Source organism: Rhododendron vialii, chromosome 12a (assembly GCF_030253575.1).
Source record: "Rhododendron vialii isolate Sample 1 chromosome 12a, ASM3025357v1".
NCBI lineage: Eukaryota > Viridiplantae > Streptophyta > Magnoliopsida > Ericales > Ericaceae > Rhododendron > Rhododendron vialii.
Genome location: NC_080568.1, coordinates 606,209 through 626,172, shown reverse-complemented (window position 1 = coordinate 626,172; position 19,964 = coordinate 606,209). Strand labels below are relative to the sequence as shown.

General features: G+C 37.5%; 2 protein-coding genes across 2 annotated transcripts; both read left to right on the top strand.

Moving 5' to 3' along the window:
• Positions 1-6,096: 6,096 nt before the first annotated feature.
• On the top strand, positions 6,097-6,905 carry LOC131311012 (ethylene-responsive transcription factor ERF020-like). The gene has a single exon (XM_058338317.1). It carries the CDS (start codon positions 6,272-6,274, stop codon positions 6,794-6,796), a length of 525 nt encoding a protein of 174 aa, XP_058194300.1. The 5' UTR covers positions 6,097-6,271; the 3' UTR covers positions 6,797-6,905.
• Positions 6,906-13,703: 6,798 nt separating this feature from the next.
• LOC131311422 (ethylene-responsive transcription factor ERF020-like) lies at positions 13,704-14,633 on the top strand. Its single transcript, XM_058338884.1, has one exon. It carries the CDS (start codon positions 13,752-13,754, stop codon positions 14,277-14,279), a length of 528 nt encoding a protein of 175 aa, XP_058194867.1. The 5' UTR covers positions 13,704-13,751; the 3' UTR covers positions 14,280-14,633.
• Positions 14,634-19,964: the final 5,331 nt, after the last annotated feature.

Below are 19,964 nucleotides of genomic sequence, written 5' to 3'. Positions count from 1 at the left end.
ATTTTATATCCAATATAGATCTTGTTTGATAGATTTCGATTTGTTCTATAATACAATGTTTTCAAAATCACCTAAAACATTATAAATTACAAGATATAATCAATTGAAAAGTGGCACGAACTCTCAAAAGTGACAATTAAATTGGGACGGAGGTAGTACAAATTTAAAGGAAGAACAGGCATTTAAAAGTTGACATTTAGTTCAGTTTTAAACATGAAGAAACATGGGATAGACTAGTATCCTTAGAAACGGTAGAATACCAACAAAAAAGTCCAATGTTTTAGCTTACAATTTGGAACTCGGGGATAGTACCAGCCGCACAGCAGCACAGTGATGTGCGGCATCTGAATTGTTTATTCGATAATTTAACGGTCCAAATCTCATCTCTACCATCTGAGCATTTAAGTCGTTCATTGCCGAGCTGAAATCTGAACCGATGATTACCGAACAGGCTGTCCGAATGTGCATAACATTGTGCCGCACAACACTTATTTGTAAAATACAAGGGTGACGTCCTTCTGAATAAGCTTGCTTCTGAATAAATTTTAAAAAATGATTTTGCATTTCATTTTCTTAGAAATGCATTTCAAAATTTGTTTGTTAGTGTTTGTGACTTTGTGTTGTGTGTAATTTTAAGCATTGAAGGATAATTTCTGGCCACAAAAATCATTACAAAATTATTTTTGTGATAATGAAAAGTGTCTCGAACTAGTTTATGCATACTACTTCGAACTTATTCATACAGTCTTTTCCACAGTCGTTTCACACGCTTAAACCTAAGATAATTCTAAGAGTTATTGACAAAAAAAATTCAACTTAGAACAAAAACAAATTCTTAAGTCCCATGCAAGACTGCTTGGCACCTCAGGTTTACCAGAATTTTATCTAGTATGATATGAAATAGGTTTTCTTTCCCGAAAAGAAACAGTCTCTTGTACAGGAAAACTATGCCAGTCATTTCAAAATTAATCGTCCAAATTCAGCGAAATCATTGGATACAAAACTTTCTACTATTACAACTTTTTGTATTTATAATCTCTAAGGTCCGTTCAGAAAGCAAAAAAAATCTTTATTTTTTAAAAAGGTAACTTCAAGTTCAAAAATTATGAACTTGTTAAAATTTAAAAATATGCAACATAGATCTTGTTTGAAATATCTCATCGAGATCTTTTATACGATGCAAAAAAAAATTAAAAAAAAATTTTTATTTTTATTATTTTTAAGTTTAAAAATATGAAATAAGCTACTTAGTATTTTTTTTAAAAATTTATGAAACGGGACCTAATTTGACTGCCACTATGGTCCAAGTTTTGAATTTTCTAATTACTCTGCGAAAAGTAGTCCGGATAGGCTCCAAAGTATGACTTTTTTTTTCCCCCTAAACCAGTACCATTGATAATCTTGAAAAGAACAAATAAAGAGGACATCTATATCTTTCAAAAAGGTGTGGACAGCCACGACAGCAGGTAGACTTCGCAAGTAGAACACTTATTCTTCAAAACTCTTACAAGTCCCAAGTAAAAACACCTATTTTTCAAAACCCTTACTAGCATGCAATAAATCGCACTATTACCTACACTCCTGACAAAATTAAATTCACACACATAGAAATAACACGCCAATTTACCATTGAAAAACACCCACAAAGGGAAAGAAAACAAAGACGTTACTCACATAATAATCCAAACACAATAATTTATACAACCTTTCACATATATGTGGGGCCCACACATAGTAGTGTGTGTGGAGCCCATATGCATGGGAGAGGTTATGTAAGTTATTATATTTTGATTGTTGTGTGAGTATCATTTTTGGAAAGAAAACTGCCCGCAAAAGTGAGAAAACACTCCTCAAGGGAGATCACAACAAACCATCCCTAAAGAAAAGAAGAATGAAAAGAAAACTAGAGAAATAAAACCTCCAGCCACCGTCCATGTCGCCGGAACTCACCACCTATGATCGAGCAACTTATTTGCTGGAGAAGACCGTATAAAAACTTTATATCCATCTCAAAATCAATTGGCAATGAGTGGAAAGGTCTCAGATATTTTTAAGTGATCACTCATTCCACTTCCTAGCAATGTGAGATTCATTTTCTTAACATCTCTCTTCACATGCAGCCGCATTTGAGGTCTGCACGCGTGACCACTTTTTGGGTTCTATCATCGTGCAGCTTTTTTACTGGTCTGTCATAGTGGAATGTGGATTGTAAATTTTTTATAAAATGTGGAGTGGAACGGGCTCTGCTCTGATGTCATATAAAAACTTTATATCCATCTCAAAACCAATTGACAATAAGTGGAGAAGTCTCAAATGTTATTAAGTGATCACCCATTCCAACTCTCAGCAACACATTCCACTAACGAACTAACCGTAGAATTGCTACACGTGTAACTAAACACAGTTTAACTAATGCTAATCAGAAGTGGAATTAACTAACACTAAAATTATATCAGTGGTTCTGTTTAACAGACCGAGCCGCCTTGCTTCATCTCATCCCCAAATCTGGCCCAATCCGAAGCAGGGGCTATGGAGGAGAGTAGATGGGCCAAATGGAGGTTGGGGGAGGAGCCACCTTGCTTCATCTCATCCCCAAATCTGGCCCAATCCGAAGCAGGGGCTATGGAGGAGAGTGGATGGGCCAAATGGAGGTTGGGGGAGGAGGAGAATGGGGTGAATTAGGCTCCGTTTCAGAACAACTTTTTAAAAAATAAGTACTTATTTCACATTTTCAAACTAAAAAATAATATAAATGAAAAATAATTTTTTGATTTTTTTTGCACCGTATAAAAGATCTCGATAAAATCTATCAAACAAGATCCATATTGATAGGAAAATTATTTGCGTAAACACATTATTTTTAAACTTGAAATTGCCTTCTTAAAAAATAAGTTCTTATTCTCAGTTGTGGAACGGGGCCTTAGTGATGGAGGAAAGAGAGGAAAACTCCCAGATCAAGGATTGGGAGAAGGAAATTAAATACCGGAGAAATTCCTCCCTCCTACCGCTGTAACTCTAGGGTAGGGGGAGGAGGGGCGGCAGCTGTTAGGGGTGGAGAGAGGAGACTCAAAGATGTCCTTTTGGCAAAGTATATTCTTACTGCTAACAAAAGTGCTACATACACAACGGTTGTGTAAAACATAACAAATAATCAATTTCTAGCCGTTCATTGCTATAATAAATGGTCAGGATTCGTTTAAACTGTTCTCCATAAAAGTTAAACTTTTCCTTAGAAGAGTTTTTTTTTAAATCTAGACCGTCCAAATACATCTGGACGATCAGAATTACGCACACAACCAATACAACGGTTGTGTAAGTAGCATTTTTGTACTGCTAATCTCATTCCTGAAACCAATGCTCCGGTAACCCCAAAAGTTGGCCTAGTGATCAAGGTCAGGACTTAAGAGTTTACTCCCTCCTAAGATCTTATATTCGAAATATCTCATGTGCTATCAATTCTTTAGGGTCAGTCTATGTGGAGCATTTGCTCTGGCTTTAAGTGGGGCTCCCGCTAGTGGATGGTAGGTTTATGGTCTCGAGGATTAGTGGACGGTAGGTTTAATTGGCTTATCGGCTCATTTTTGTCTTTATTCAAAAAAATTGTGTTTCAATCGTAATTTTTTACTTTTTAGATTCATTTCGTCATAACGACACAATAATCCACAAAAAATTGTCGAAAAACTAACAAATACAGAAGAAAAAAATTTTTGAGTAATTAAAGACAAAAAAAAACCAATTGGCTTATTTAGACAAAAAATCCTCGAGAAAATTTTTAATGCAACGATTATTTATAATGTCTCTCTCATGTGTATGGGATGATACATACACATACATAGGGCTCATATCAGGTGCTAAGACATTTCAAATACAGTAACTGTTGCATTGAAACTTTTTTCCCCGTAGTGTGCGCCATTGGTAACTAAACTATGCATGTGTTGAGTGAAACAATATTTCTATTTATTCTTTTCTGTTTTTTTTATAGCCCTCGTCGACATATATAAGCTTCCAATAAAAGTTGTACTACTAATAAATACTCCAATTAATACCCTATCAATACGCTGCACCAAACGGGGCCTTCAAACGTTAATTGAAATATTTGAGCCGACCTGAAATTGACCAGAAAGAAATGAATGCATCATGAAAGTTGCTGGGTGGGCTAGCTGACCTTATAGTTAACCTAGTAGTAATGTTGATTGAGACCTTGGTCAAGCCTAGCTAGGGATTAATTAATTTCTTGTTGAGACATTAATGGAATATTTATCGACCCCATTTATACACTCAGTCCTCATTTTATTATTTCCCACCGACTGATACTTACTAAAAAAATTAAAAAGATATTGATCTTATTATGCTACTGTTGCAGCCATGAATGCCCATGATGTACCAATGCATGTACCGATAGAAATTGAAATCTTTTAAATAAATCATCAGTTTTCTATGAATTACAGTAGGAATTTAGGAGACAGTTGTGGTTGATCTAGATCTAGATATTTAACTTAATGGTGTATGTTTTTTCAAAATCTCCACTGTCAATACGGGGGCTTTGCATGGGTCATTTGCTAATGAACAATGGAATTACGTAGTTTTTTAAAAATTAGTCAAGTTATACGTAAATTAGCCCGAATATCTTGAAATATCAAGAAACTGGTACACATCATGAGGTGTAACTTAAAAACTGTCACGTACGTATTCATTCCATGTGCAATGCATATTAGTATCATCTAATGCATTGCATTACAATTAAGTTCCTCCCATTTCATATTTGGACCAACAAATGGCCCTTAATTAAATTAACTAAATCATTACTAGTATTTTTTTAGCAAGTAGTATTAATTATTTCACCAATTATTACTTGAAAATAAATGAAGGTAGCTAATCCTAATATGCTTTCTTCTTAGAGCATCTGCAATGGTACTAATCAAAATCAATAATCAAAATGTGTCACGTCAGCATTTGATTATCTATTTAGTCCATAATCAAACTTAACAATTTCTACCTCCACATTGGTTATTTTTGTATCTCTAACCAAAAAAAATCCCGTAATACACAATGCACAATTGTCCAATCGCAAATGAGTTTTAATCACGCACCCGACCACACCAAATTATTCATCTCGATGAGACGATTCCAATATGGGTGTTTTTGAGTTTTGAGTTTAATTGTTGAGTTTAGTTATTGAGTTTTGATTATTGGTAAAAGTTGTTAAGTTTGGTTATGGAATGGGTGAAATTTGGTTATTTACTAAAAGACTTGTAACTTTGGTTATTACAATGTGGGGTGTTTTTTGAACATTGTTGTTAAATTTGCTTATTCACATCTATTTACTTATTATAATGCGGATGCTCTTAGTAGTAGAATAATAATTACTCATATGCTACAGTCACCGACCTTGGGGTCGGTGACCGGCCACCGACCGCGTGTGGAGTCCACTCCGGACCCCGCACGAATGATCCGAGCCGCTCAATAATTTAAAAAAAAAAAACCGAGTGGGCTGCGTGAGAAAATAAGCTCAATCCGATATGTGTACATGCTCGTTCCAAACATTCATTTTTGAACGGCTCGGATTATCTGATTTTGGAACAGCTCGGACGAGCATATACACACATCGGATTGAGCTTATTTTACACGTAGCCCACTCGGTTTTTTTTAAAAAAATTATTGAACGACTTGGATCATTCGTGCGGGGCCCGGAGTGGACCCTACACAGGGTCGGTGGCCGGTCACCGACCTTCCCGGTCGGTGACTGTAGTGTTTCTGTATTTTATATCGCACTTCTTTTTTGAAACAACAAAATAAGCTTACGTGTGGGCTTACGTCGTCTAGTAATAGCAATAGCCCCACTTGGCGAACCAAAAGACTCGTTCCACAGCCATCAATCAATTACTCCTACAAAAAGCCTTTTTTGATATTTAATGAGTGGATCACGAACAGTCGCCTTCTCACTAGAGATTTGACATTCCTCTTCAAAAAAACCACCCACAAACTGTCACAGTCTCCCTTCCTTATTTTCTCTTCTCCTCTTCAAAAACCACCGTCTCCTTTCCCCTATTGGCTAGCTCAACCCAATTCAAAGTCAGCCCTCCCAAACACTCCCACAACCACAAACCATAATCCCACCTCCTCTGACTTTCCCCTTCTTCAACCTATATAAACTACTCCTCCTTTCTACTTTCCTCCCTTCATAACTCACCACTCCTCCCATTTCCAGCAACGTACTTTGCAATTTTAGAAACAACATACATATATCTACAACTACATTCTACTTGTTCAAATGAGTAGCTCGGATGAAGGCGGAAGCACAAGCAACTGCAGCACACCGGATTCACAGAAGAAGTACAGAGGAGTGCGGCGTCGCAAGTGGGGGAAATGGGTATCGGAAATCCGAGTGCCCGGGACCCAAGAAAGGCTCTGGCTCGGCTCCTACTCCACTCCCGAGGCGGCTGCGGTGGCGCACGACATCGCGTCCTACTGCCTCCGCGGCCCTTCCTCGCTGGAGAAGCTTAACTTCCCGCTGATGTTGCCCGCTGGTGTGCGTACGGGGATGTCGCCAACGTCCGTGCAGAAGGCCGCCTCGGACGCTGGGATGGCGGTTGACGCGCAGTTTGCGATGAAGCAGCCGTCCGTTGACGTAACGGACGGTTGCGACGGGAAGATGATCAGTGGAGAGAACGTGGTCGATGGTTTTGAAAACGAAAGGTGGCGAAATGAAGAGGGGAGTTTTGGGAATTGGGAGGGGAGGAGTAGTGAGGTGAGAGGAGGGGAGAGCTTGAATATTTCAGTTGAGGATTATCTGTGAGTATAAGTGTTTACAAAGCAAATATTTTGGTCTTTTGGGGAATATATATATACAGTTGATATACAAACGTAAAGGAATAATACGGGAGGAATTATTGGGCACGTGGTTCTGTTTGCTTAGACGTGATCGATTTTTGCTGTTTAATTAATGATCAATACTTATTTTCATAACCGGATATCTGAGCCGGCTGATACTATACAATGCCAGAAACTTTTTCTCGGTATCATCTGCCCAACAACTGATACCACGTTTGATCTTAGAACTGGCTCCATCAAGGAATGGTATCCGAAGAATCCTGTTCTGAGAGTTCTCACACCTGCTTTGGGGGATCTGTTCGTTTATCCAGTGAAAACTGATGACGAAAATATATACATCAGCATAAAAGGAGGTGCAATAGCTGATGCATCCGCAGAAATCGTCTTCAGCGGAAGGGCTCAGCTAGTCTGGCATAACTGCAAGTGATGTCAATGTTGATGAGGTAAAATTTGAAGAACAGTAAAATGTAAATAACAAAAAAGGCAGAAAGTGCTGCTCATGATGTTTAGTTGTCTGTGATATGCGATAAATTAGATGATGATGTGTTGTAGGTGAGGATGGTGGTTTGCTGTTTGCTTTCAACTAGACTCCAATTTCTTCTTTGTGGAATGACAAAGAAATCGTGTTCACAGATGACATATTTTCTAGTCAGAAAACGTTTCTGATGGGTGCTGGCTGAAAAGTACCCATTAATTTATGCATTTGTTGGTCCGTATACATTGTTACTTAACACGTTTTAGTGTTTTGCGGTGATTGTAGGCATTTGAGGATTTGGTACAAAAATAAGCGAATAAATCCAATTTTACGCGATGTGCAAACTAATAAGTAGAGTCGACCACTTAATTCAAGAGATGGGCCAGCTGTATTATTATATGAATAAAAGATGTTTAGTGAAATCCAATTTCGGTTATAGAGGAATTTCGGCAATCAAAAACTAATCCCAGTGTAATTGCCTTGCCAAAATTGTGCTGGGAAACCCAAAGGAAGGGATAGATTGGTTTGGAAAGTACTACCATAAAAGAGGGAGTCGGAATAGGAAAAGATGTCTTTCTTTTGACATGGAAAAAATAATCGGCATCACTGATATAAAGGGAAGAAGAGGAGTTCAGCTGGATGATCACGACTTCGCGAGGAACACCCGGTTACCATGAGCGGCTAACTCCATTCCCTAGGAAGAAGATGAAGCACCGTACCAAGTAACTTTGTATATGTATAGGTTTAGGTTTTAATATTCGGATCGATTGTTTAATTAGAACTCGTTTCAGTTTTATGGAATGATTTTACTACTTTCAATCTGTTTCGTAATATTCGCGGTTTTCAAATACGGAGTTAAATAATGGTATTTTTTGATTGTGGTTGGAGTTCTGAGATAGATTATGCTCGTTAAACGGATCGTGCTGTTAGGCGGCCAGACCGGGCTAGTGAGACGGTACGTGCTATGGGATAGTCTATGCTTTTTTAACAATTCAATTATCTTCTTGACGATTATCGGAAGGGATTGCAAGCTCTAACAATAGTCTTTAATGATTTGAATGTTAAACCTAGCCTATGCATATCGTTGTTGCGTGGTCGGGGTGGATTCGAAACCCTAAGTCTTTTTCTCATCAGTTTTCAAATCAAATAATTAGTAGCTTTCTTAATTAGTACTAGTTTTCTGAAATCAAACAACTCAAATCTTTTTCCTCCGAATTAATCTAGAAATCAATTGAAATTATAGTAACTTGGTCATACTGTCCCTGTGGATCGACACTCAGTCTTGACCATTATTCTACGGAGTAGTAATTAACTCCAAGTTTTTATAAATTTATTTTTGACACGGAACGACGCGGTCAGTTTCGTTTCCTTGTTTTATCTTTTCCGTTGTCAATTTTCAATTGCTTTAAGTTAATTCATGTTGCTTCTCTCACCTTAATCTTGTACACTTTTTTCTTTCCTTCTTTTTCACATATGCAGTATGCCAAAAGGAGCAGGGAGGGTCACAGCCGTTTGAAACTGTGTGATTTCATTGAGCTGTATTTATGAGAAGTACCATATGTAATATACACTGTATTTCTTTCAGCAATCCTTTCTGTACTCTTCTGTTCATTTTGCATCGGATATGGAAATGGAGAGCCTGAGAATAGCTACCAAATTGAATCAGATCGAACAAGGAACCCCATTACCATTTGTCTACGATACAGCAATCCAGATTTTTGTGACTTCAATGCTGTGATATATTCGTATGAGAAAAGAAGAGAAGGAGTTATCGTTTGATTCACTTGGTAGGAGAAGAAAACAAAGTTGGGGCAAAACTTGTAAGAAGTTTCCCCCCTTCCCTCAGAATATATATCTTCATATTGGTAGTTGAGACAATACCTAAGTTTTAGGTGCAACATTATATGCATGAAGTCTCAGCTTTCTCCCATTTGCTTTCTGTAACTGAGTTTTTCCCTTTTCCTTTTGTTGCTTTCCAAGCAATTAAGCTGATTATTTTCCCTTTCCTTCCTCTTGTTTCCCCTCTACATATATAGCATGATGGTTGATTGGCCAGGCTTTCCACATCCTTTTTAACTGTAGAATGCTGCTTGTAACTAGATCGATCGATCTCTTCCGAATATGCTTTGTTAATTTGCGTGATTGTTTACCCGATTCCTTATTTAGTAATATCCCTGCTGCATTATGGATGTTCCGATCCTGTGTCATTTTGACCCCTCATCTCCCATTTTAATTAGAACATTAATTGGACTTTTCATGCAATAGCTAATTGTATCTTTTCCAGACTTGATCTCGTTAGCTTATCCCGAAAATTTTCTATCTGCTGCATTATTTCTTTGAAGAAGTTTTGACGATTTGTAATGTTGTACATTCCGCCCCTAAATCAGGCATGGTTGTATGATCGTGGAGAGGGATTGCGGGTGAGCGGAGTCACCAGATGTAGGGGAAGTCATCGGAGGTGGTGGTACTGCTTGGAGCCTCAAGAGGGGTTAGGGTGGCGAGAGAAAATGTACGGCGTACCTTTTTTTCTCACATCTATTTGATTAGGATGAAAGTCTCACCAAAAATAATAGAAAGAATAATATCTTTGTTTGAATGGATTAGTTATCTGTTAATCCCGTTTATCCTAAATTTGGTTATGCGATTTCAACTTGGGATAGAATGACATGATAGAATACCATGTACCTTGAAGTTGGATAACTCGGTCCATGACAAGGTTGGATAAATGGGAATCGGAGACGCTGCCAAGCACATCCTGACCGTCCATCTCAGCAATCAATGGTCTGGATTAAAATATAGACTTTTTTTAATTCGGAATGCTGAAAACACTTTTGAACGGTCCGGATGCGCCCTTCACCCGTTCGACAGGGACTGCTTGGCAGCGTCCCCAGATCCGAAATATATACTGTAGAAATTTAATGGAAGAACAGGCATGCAAAAGTTGACATTTTGCTCAGTCTTAATCAAACATGAAACACATGGAATAGACCAGTATCCTTAGACACGGTTGAATACCAACAACCAAAAAAGTCCATTACAATTAGTAAAATACAAGCGCCACGTCCTTCTGAATAAGCTTATAAATAAATTTCAAGCACCACCGCTTGTTCAACCCCTCAGGTTTACCGAAATTTTTTATCTATGAATAGGTTTTCTTTCCCGAAAAGATCAACAGTCTCTTGTACAGGAAAAGTATGCTAGTCATTTTATTCAAGCCAAGTCGTTGGGTACAAAAGTTTCTACTACAACTTGTTGTATTTGTAATCTCCAATTTGACTGCCCATTATGGTCCAAGTTTTGAAATTTGTAATTACTCTCCGCAATCCGGCCGGATGGGCTCCAAATTAAGATGACCTTCCGGCAAAGTATATTCTTAGAGCATCCGCAATGCTAATAATCAAAATCAATAACCAAAATATGTCACGTCAGCATTTGATTATTCATTTAGCCCATAATCAAATTTAACAACTTCTATCTCTACATTGGTTATTTTTGCATCCCTAACAACAACAACAAAAAACCCAATATACAATGCACATTTGTCCCATCGCAAATGAGTTCCAATCACACATCTGACCACATCAAATTATTCGTCTCAATGAGACGATTGCAATATGGGGTGTTTTTGAGTTATTGAGTTTTGGTTATTTGTAAAAGTTGTTAAGTTTGGTTATGAAATGGGTAAAATTTGGTTATCTGCTAAAAGACTTGTAACTTTACTTATTACAATGTGAGATATTTTTTTAGCATTGTTATTAAATTTGTTTATTCACATCCATTTGCTTATTATAATGAGAATGCTCTTACTGAGTCTTTCTTGGCAATGTGTCACTAATAATCATTCCTTAAACCAATGATCCTGTAATCCCAAGGGTTAGCCTAGTGATCAAGGTATGTACTTAAGAGTTCATTCTCTCTTAAGATCTCAGATTCGAAAAGATCTCATGTGCTATTAATTCTTTTGGGGCTAGTCCATGCGAAGTATTTTGCTCTGACCTTAAGTGGGGCTTCCGCTAGTAGATGGTAGGTTTATAGTCCTGAAGATTAGATGAGGTACGTGTAAACTGTCCCCGGACTCCTGTTTAAAAAAAGAAAGAAGAAAAACAATGAGTTAATTAGAGCATTTCCAATGGAGTAACAAAAATACCGTGCACTAAAACTGCGGTTCAATTTTTTTAGCTAATTTACTGACTACAAAATTTTCAATACATAATTTTCAACGCAAGTTATTTGTAACGCCTCTCTTACGTGCATGGGATGGGACCCATATCATAAGAGAAGACGTTATAAATAACCGTTGCAGTGAAATTTCTTCTCCGTAGTGGGTGTGCCATTGGTAACTAAACTATGTGTTGAGTGAAACAACATTTCTATTTATTCTTTAATTTTTTTTTATAGCCTTGTCGACATATAAGCTTCCAATAAAAGTTGTACTAGCCTTTCAATGGAAGAAAGGGCCAAATTAAATTACCCCATACGCTGCACCAATTAAACGGGGCCTTGAAACGTTAATTGAAATATTTGAGCCGACCTGAAATTGACCAGAAAGAAATGAATGCATCATGAAAGTTGCTGGGTGGGCTAGCTGACCTTATAACCTAGATAGAAGTATTAATTAATATTGATTGAGAACTTGGTCAAAAGCCTAGGGATTAATTAATTTCTTGTTGAGACATTAATGGAATATTTATCCACCCCACCTATAACCTTATCCTTATTTTAATATTTCCCACCGACGGATACCTTTTATATATATCTATATAGACACACTGCACACACACTCTATTTGATCTTATATATGCTACTGTTGCAGCCATGAATGCCCATGATGTAGTGATGTACTAATGCATGTGCCGATATAAATTGAAATCTTTTTAATAACTTTTTTTTATGAATTACAGGAATTTAGGAGACACCTGTGGTTGGTCTAATGTTCTAGATCTGTACGTGACTTAATGGTGTATATTTTTTTTTCAAGTTTCATGTTCAAAATCTTTACTATCAATACGGGCCGACTTTGCATTGGTTTTACATGGGCCATTGAAAGTGAACAATGAGATTAGTCCTTTGAAAATTAGTCGAGCTACACGTAAATTATCCGAACATCTTAAATTGTCAAGAAAATTGTACACATGATGAGGTGTAACTGAAAAAATTGTTACGTATTCATTCCTTGTGCTATGCATATTAGTATCTAATGCATTGCATTTCAATTAAGTTCGTCCCATTTCATATTTGGACCAACAAATGGCCCTTAAATTAACTAAATCATTATTTTTTTAGAAAATATTAATTATGCCACCTATTATTACTTGAAAATAAATGAAGGTAGCTAATCCTAATATGCTTTCTTCTTATTAGTAATTACTCTCTCCATCCATAAATAAGTGTTCGACGCGCAAATCTAGGCCTTTAAATTAAAAAATGCATTTGGTTCAAAAGGATTGAAATTTGGAATAATTAATTTTTCAACCTCTTTAGACATTTTATATATTGTAAAAAATATGGTTAAAAAATTAAGTGTTCTAAATTTTAATCCGTTTGAACCGGTGGAAAGATTTTAGTTTTCTGATCATTTTATCCTAAATGGTAATAATTAAATTTTGACTCTATGGCTCGTTGATTAGCTCTAAGAGATATTTGATTCTACGACCTTTTTTAGGATTAATCAACGAGAGCTCTATAGTCAAAATTTAATTATGACCATTTAGGATAAAATAATCAAAAAATTAAAATCTTTTCACATGTTGAAACAGATTAAAATTTGAAACACTTAATGTTTTAACAATATTTTGTAATATATATCAAAAAGAGGATGAAATTAAAATCGAATAGAAAAGGGAGCAGTTGACGCTGTTAGAGGGAAAAAAGGAGTTGATACGTGGCGGAAATAGAGGACCGGGACGAAGGAGGGGGACAGACAATTTCGGACAAGGGGTTCGGACTCGTGTAAAGAATTTATTCTTTTTTTTGAAAGGGGCCAACCAAGTACTCCTAATATACGTGTGAGCTTAACGTCGCGTAGTAATAGTAATAACCCACTAGCCCCACTTGGCAAACCAAAAGACTCATTCCACACCCATTGAATTACAAAAAGCCTTTTGATTTTTAATGAGTGGAACAGTTGCCTTCAAAATCCTTTCTTTTCTTTGACCTTTGAAAATCTTGACTTTCCACCCAACCCCACATCTATCTCTCTCTCTCTCTCTATCTAAAAGGTCAGCCCTCCCAAACACTCCCACAACCACAAACCATAAATATCCCACCTCCTCTCCTCTGACTTTCCCCTTCTTCAACCTATATAAACTTCTACTCCTTTCTACTTTCCTCCCTTCATAACTCACCACTCCTCCCATTTCCAGCACTCACCACTCCTCCCATTTCCAGCAACTTTTCAATTTAGAAACAACGTATATATATCTACAACTACGTTCTACTAGTTCAAATGAGTAGCTCAGATGATCAAGGTGGAAGCACAAGCAATTGCAGCACACCGGACTCACAGAAGAAGTACAGAGGAGTGCGGCGTCGTAAGTGGGGGAAATGGGTGTCGGAAATCCGGGTGCCCGGAACCCAACACAGGCTCTGGCTCGGCTCCTACTCCACTCCCGAGGCGGCCGCAGTGGCGCACGACATCGCGTCCTACTGCCTCCGCGGCCCTTCCTCGCTCGAGAAGCTTAACTTCCCGTTAACGTTGCCCACGGCGGTGCGTACGGGGATGTCGCCAACGTCCGTGCAGAAGGCGGCCTCGGACGCTGGGATGGCGGTTGATGCGCAGTTTGCGATGAAGCAGCCGTCCGTTGAAGTAACGAACGGTTGCGACGGGAAGATGATCAGTGGAGAGAAGGTGGTCGATGGTTTTGAAAACGAAACTTGGCGAAATGAAGAGGGGAGTTTTGGGAATTGGGAGGCGAGGAGTAGTGAGGTGAGAGGAGGGGAGAGTTTGAATATTTCAGTTGAAGATTATCTCTGAGTAAGTGTTTACAAAGCCATTATTTTGGTCTTTGGGAAATATATACAGTTGATATTAAAACGTAAAGAAATATAATAATGTACACAGATATTGCCACAATGAAGGGAGGAATTATTGGACACGAGGTTCTGTTTGGTTTGACGTGATCGATTTGTGCAGTTACTGATCAATATTTGTATATTTTCATAACCAGATATCTGAGCCAGCTAATACAATGCCAGAATTATTTTGTATGGTCAGGGGGAAAACCCTAGCAGTGAGTTCACAGCAATAGTTGAAGGAAAGCTCCAAAATGAATGGAAGCTAGGGTGCTATTTATGTTTTACTTCTCCCTCGAACTAATCATGAAGTATGTACCAGATGTTATGCAGATAATATAAAGAAATCGGTTGTTTCGGCTTTCTTCCGTGTGTAAATTCTTTCAAATTTTTTTTCATTCGTTAAACATAATGTACTCTATCCTAAGGGGATGTGTGTTTACGAGGATAGGTATAAATCCTTTCAGTTGAAATAGAAGCGAATGCCAGTTTATTTAAGATCCGTTTGCTATCACTTACAAGTTAGATTTAAATTATGAGTATTCGATCACTTAAAAACTTAAAATAAATTCTAGATAAGTTTGGTGTAGGTTTTTATAATTCATCATGAAAGTACATGCAATTTTGCTTGATAAGTTGTATAATTGCATATTACAAATTGAACTACTCCTAAATTAAGTGCTCATCCAATAAAGGGGGTAAAAAAGCTATACAACTTAAAACTTGAAATAATTTAACTTCTTAAAATCAAACAGGTTCTTCGTGTTTCAAAACCAAACAATTCAAAACTACTATTAAAAAACGCGACTAAATTTCACCGATTTGTTTTCGGTGTTCAGTTTGGTTGAACGATTTAATCCTGTTTGGCGATTATTTTAAAAAATGTTAGGATACATGACTTTCAGTTCATAAAATTGTTCATGAAATGAAATGGACCGAGAGTCATGCTTGAATTAATTGCCTTTAATTAGTACGTGAGTAGTAATTCATAGGAGCAAGTCCTCATTTGTTTAGCTAGTGCATGCTATAATTTGGCAGCTGGCTTCTACCCTTAAATCGTATACAAAAATCCTATGCAGTTTTGGCCAATCGAGATGTTTTTTGTACAGTATATAGCAAAATCTAAGTTCACTATTTGTCATTTGTTGATGCCAAAAATATTGGTAATGCCATCTTTGTTGTCGAATGCATTAATTGTCATTTCTTCACATCATCCAAGCCATTTGATCTATATATATAGAGAGAGAGATGAATTCGAATCATCTGGATTTAAATTGTACAAAAACAGGGCTAGAACTGTCCAACACTATTGCTGTTTTTTTTTTTTTTTTTGACATCGTAACAGACCAAAAAATGACCCCCTTTCGAGATTTTGTGTTTCTTGTTTTGTGGTTGAGCAAGTTTTGCTCGCCTATCTTTTTCTCTCGATATAACTCTTTTGGAATTAATAAAATATTTTGTTTTTCGAGAAAAAAAAAACAGACCAAAAAATGACTTTAACAATGCATGCAATTGGTCTGAAGTATTTCTCTAAACCGCATTAGTAATTTGGACGCGGGGGCTGCCAGGAGGCACAGCACCCCCTACCCACACCCAAAAACGGTAGCATTTTGGAGAAAAAAAATTTTAGTCTTCCTATTTGCAATTCTATAAAACAGAAACGTGATTATAAGAGCTTTAAAGATAAAATTTAATTATGTCTCTTTAGAATAGTATGATCAGAATAATAAGATCTTCACATTGGTTTAAACGAATTGAAAATTGGAGCAGATAATTTTTTAACTGTATTTTTAATATATAAACAATCTAAAAATTAAATGCTCCAATTTTTAATTCATTTGAATATGTGCGAAGATCTTATTATTCTGAACATATTATTCTAAAAAGTCATAATTAACTTTTGTCTTTAAGGCTCTAATAATCATGTTTCTGTATCACAGGATCTTAAATAAAAAATAGATTCTTAATTATGAGAGTTTTAGAGACAAAAGTTAATTATGATCCTTTAGAATAATATGTTCAGAATAATAAAATATTCACACTTGTTCAAACGGATTAAAAATTGGAGCACTTAATTTTTGTAGACGGTTTATATATTAAAAATACAGTTAAAAAATTATCTGCTCCAATTTTCAATCCGTTTAAATCAGTGTGAAGATCTTATTATTCTGATCATATTATTTTAAAAAGACATAATTTAATTTTATTTCTAAGATTTTTATAATCACGTTTCTTCTTCATAGGATTACAAATATGAAAGAATAAATTTTTTTTCCCTTCAAATGTACTACCATTTTTTGGTGTGAGCAGGGGTGCTGTGCCTAGAGCCCCCGCGTCCTAGTAATTTTCTGCTGACGAGAGATAGGAAACCAAAGAGCTAGCACGTGATTAATTTGGACTTAGACCGGGTCAGATGACTTTATGTATTGCTCAGAGCAACAAAAAGTCCAGCTAATTACATTATCCATTGAAATTTAGCTGGCAGTTTGAAAACCAGTCATGGTTTGACTGAGTCATCTCCATTCAGGTAAAAATGTCCATGCACGTTTATTAAACTTTATTTTTTACTGTATTTTTTTATGCGGCATTGCATTCAATAAAATGCCATCCGACACTTACAAAACTAAGCTCAGAGGCAAACAAAGATTTGATCACAAAACACAAAAATGAACCAAAACAATCATGCAAACAAAGATTCGATCACGAAACACGAAAACTTTTTTTCTTTCTTTATTTCTACCCTATAATTGGCTTATTTTTTGTATTGGTTGAATTGTTAGATTTGGTTGTCTCGTGAACTCTCACAATTGATATAGTGTCACGGGTTATTACTTTGTACTTTATATATGATGTAAAACGATTTTTTCTATCGATTAGGAAAAAAAAAAATCTGACTCCCCCGACTTACAAGAGATAATTGATCACAAGTCAAGAGCCGCCAGCCAAACTTCTCCAACATAGCCAAATTAAAACATGAGTTTTAACATAGCCAAATTAACATAATTGTCATCCTGCCCCCTGATAAGGTTGATGTGATAAGGTTGTGTTATCGGAATTTTAGGGGTGATATCTTTCATTTCAAGAATTGGCACGTCCTTTCATTATGTCCAAATGGGTTGGAAAAAAGGAGAAATTTTTAACGAAGGAATATGATAGGAATGAACTAATTCTTAATTCAAAAATGTCGTTAATGAAGGAATTTCGGAACATCTATGAATGATCTTCCTTTACCATAACTGTCGTGATTTGTCTTTATTCACATCCCTGAACCCGTCTACGAGTACAAATGAGAATCTACTGAACATGGCGCATTGTCCACATTGAGCTCCACACAAATAATTCATTAATTTTAAAATATCGTTTCGATTGGCCTCTACAAAAAATCAACTCAATTGGATAAGTCAAGTACTTGATTTAATGTACCAATTTTCGTTCAGCATCCAGGATCCTGTATTGTGAATGAAAAAATTGAAATATTGGATCAAACATTTACAGTTATCCGATCCTTGAGCCACTTTAAAAAAAATTAAAAGTAAATAAATTATTTGAATTATTTGTGTGAGACCCAAAAATAGCCCTCACGTGATCTTGTAGACACCCTATTTTGGACTGTCCAGACTAATTTACTTACAATCTTTTGATTCCCCAATGATGATTACGGTCAAGAACACCCCGAGGCTAGTGGTGTTTGAGTTTTGAGCGTCCTGAATCTCACTCAAAACCTTTGTCAAGCTCTGCCCAGACCCTTCAAGCCAAAACCAAAAAGACCTCAGCAAAACCATACTTGTTTGCGCCAGTATCTTCATGGCGTGCACTGGTCAACTGCCACGTGTCAGTCATCAACCGTTGACTCAGTTATCACCGGCGCACGCAGGTACCATTACGGTGTACGCTAGTAAAACCCGGTCAAATCATCACTATTCAAGCACGTGCTCGGGACTTTTGTGGCCACCCTGACGTAGGCTACAGTTCCCCTGATGATTATACTCTGCAGAGACGTTCCCCTCTCTCTCCTACATCCCCCATCACCTAGTCCCATGCATTTAATGCATGGGAGGTTCTCTCCTTAGCCAAACCAGCCCTTAACCCATCTGGTTACTGCCCTTCCCTCAGTCACTCTTGTGCTATAAATACCCCCCTTGCATTCATTTGCAAGGGGTTGGCTCCATTAAGACTCTCAAGCCATTCCTTTCTTTTCTCTTGTTTTCTTGGTTGTTTCCTTTCATCCATTTAAGGCACAAGCAAGGAAACATCACCCACACACCTCTCTAACACCCCACACCCTCCATATATCCTCCTAACCTCAAGCTCAAAGCTTCAATCCATCACCAAGCTCAATCCAAAAGGTATACCACCTTTTGCTCTGTGCCTTATTCTGACCCATGAGGGGTGCTAGCAGGGTCAAGGCTAGTAATCAATATCAGTCTTGGCCTCAAAGCTAGCAAAGATTCAATGATCGTGTGTGATGATAAGTGGCGCGCGCAATAACCACAAGCCGTACGCCAGTAATGGCTGTACGTGCACCACTGGCGTGGAGACCACGGATCATCCTGTTCTTATTTCATTTCTTTTTATCTTATCACCTTTTTGCATGTTAAGAATCAGTTTATCGCTTTATGTATCATAGAGCTGTGTAGTTGTTTATTTCTTATTTCTGCTTTAAGTGGCCTCTGGGACCTTTCTGGTCATGTTCCAAAGCCCGGATCATGCAAAGCCAAGCACTGACCAAGTAGTATAACTGGCGTACATTGTCTTTGGACTGGCGTACGACAGTCACGATGGATCCAGTGGCTGGCCTTTGCGTGACAGTTAGGCCTTGGTCATTGTTTATATTCTCCACACTGTTTATGGGGTATACTGTCTTTTCTTCTGCTCAAAATCATATCTGCTGTCTGTAACTGTATTTTATCCTGCCATTTTGACTGTGTGGTTTGTCCTGGGTGTGCACTGGTCCTTCCAGAGCCCAGAGGGTTGAGGGATATGAGCTGTGAGTTTAGATTCACCGGCGCAAGCCAGTATACCGGTGGCGCATGCAAGTAGTCTCTGCATGCAGTGGCCTGGCCAGTGCATACAGTTTCCTTTTGCGTGCCTTGTTCCGGGACAGCATGTTCCAGTTTGTTCAAAATCCTCACAGGGGCTTGTTCTCAATCTATTATACTTGTTTAGATCGATCATTCGTCATACATTGTCACATAACTGCAACGTGTTACAGTTTTAATCCCCTTTAACTGCTCCCCCGTCCTAACTGGCTAAAAAATGATTAATGAGAAGAAAATGCAAATGTTTTACAAAATGTCCGAGTAGAGACCGATCTCCGGATTAGGCGAGAGGGGTGCCATAAAATCCTTCCCTTCTCGTAACTTGGCTCCCGAACCTCAGATATCGAAGGTGACGACGGTCCAGTCTACAAGCCTTTTTCAAATCAAACAAACGTAGCAAAACGTTTCAAGTTCGGTTCCTTGGGTGCATACCGCGAAACCCGAGTGGTGACTCTAAATCGAAGCGTTTTGCCGCGCTTCCCAAGAAGGGCGCACCCGATTTTATGCACAGAAAATAGATTTTCCGGGGCGTGTGCCCACAGATCTGTATATAGTTTTGTTACATTCTCATCGATATCAGTAGTTGTATTTGGAAATTTTCAGCCAAC

Bases quoted from the DNA above. Each gene is read 5' to 3' on its own strand.
- LOC131311012 (XM_058338317.1), top strand. From the start codon at position 6,272: ATGAGTAGCTCGGATGAAGGCGGAAGCACAAGCAACTGCAGCACACCG.
- LOC131311422 (XM_058338884.1), top strand. From the start codon at position 13,752: ATGAGTAGCTCAGATGATCAAGGTGGAAGCACAAGCAATTGCAGCACA.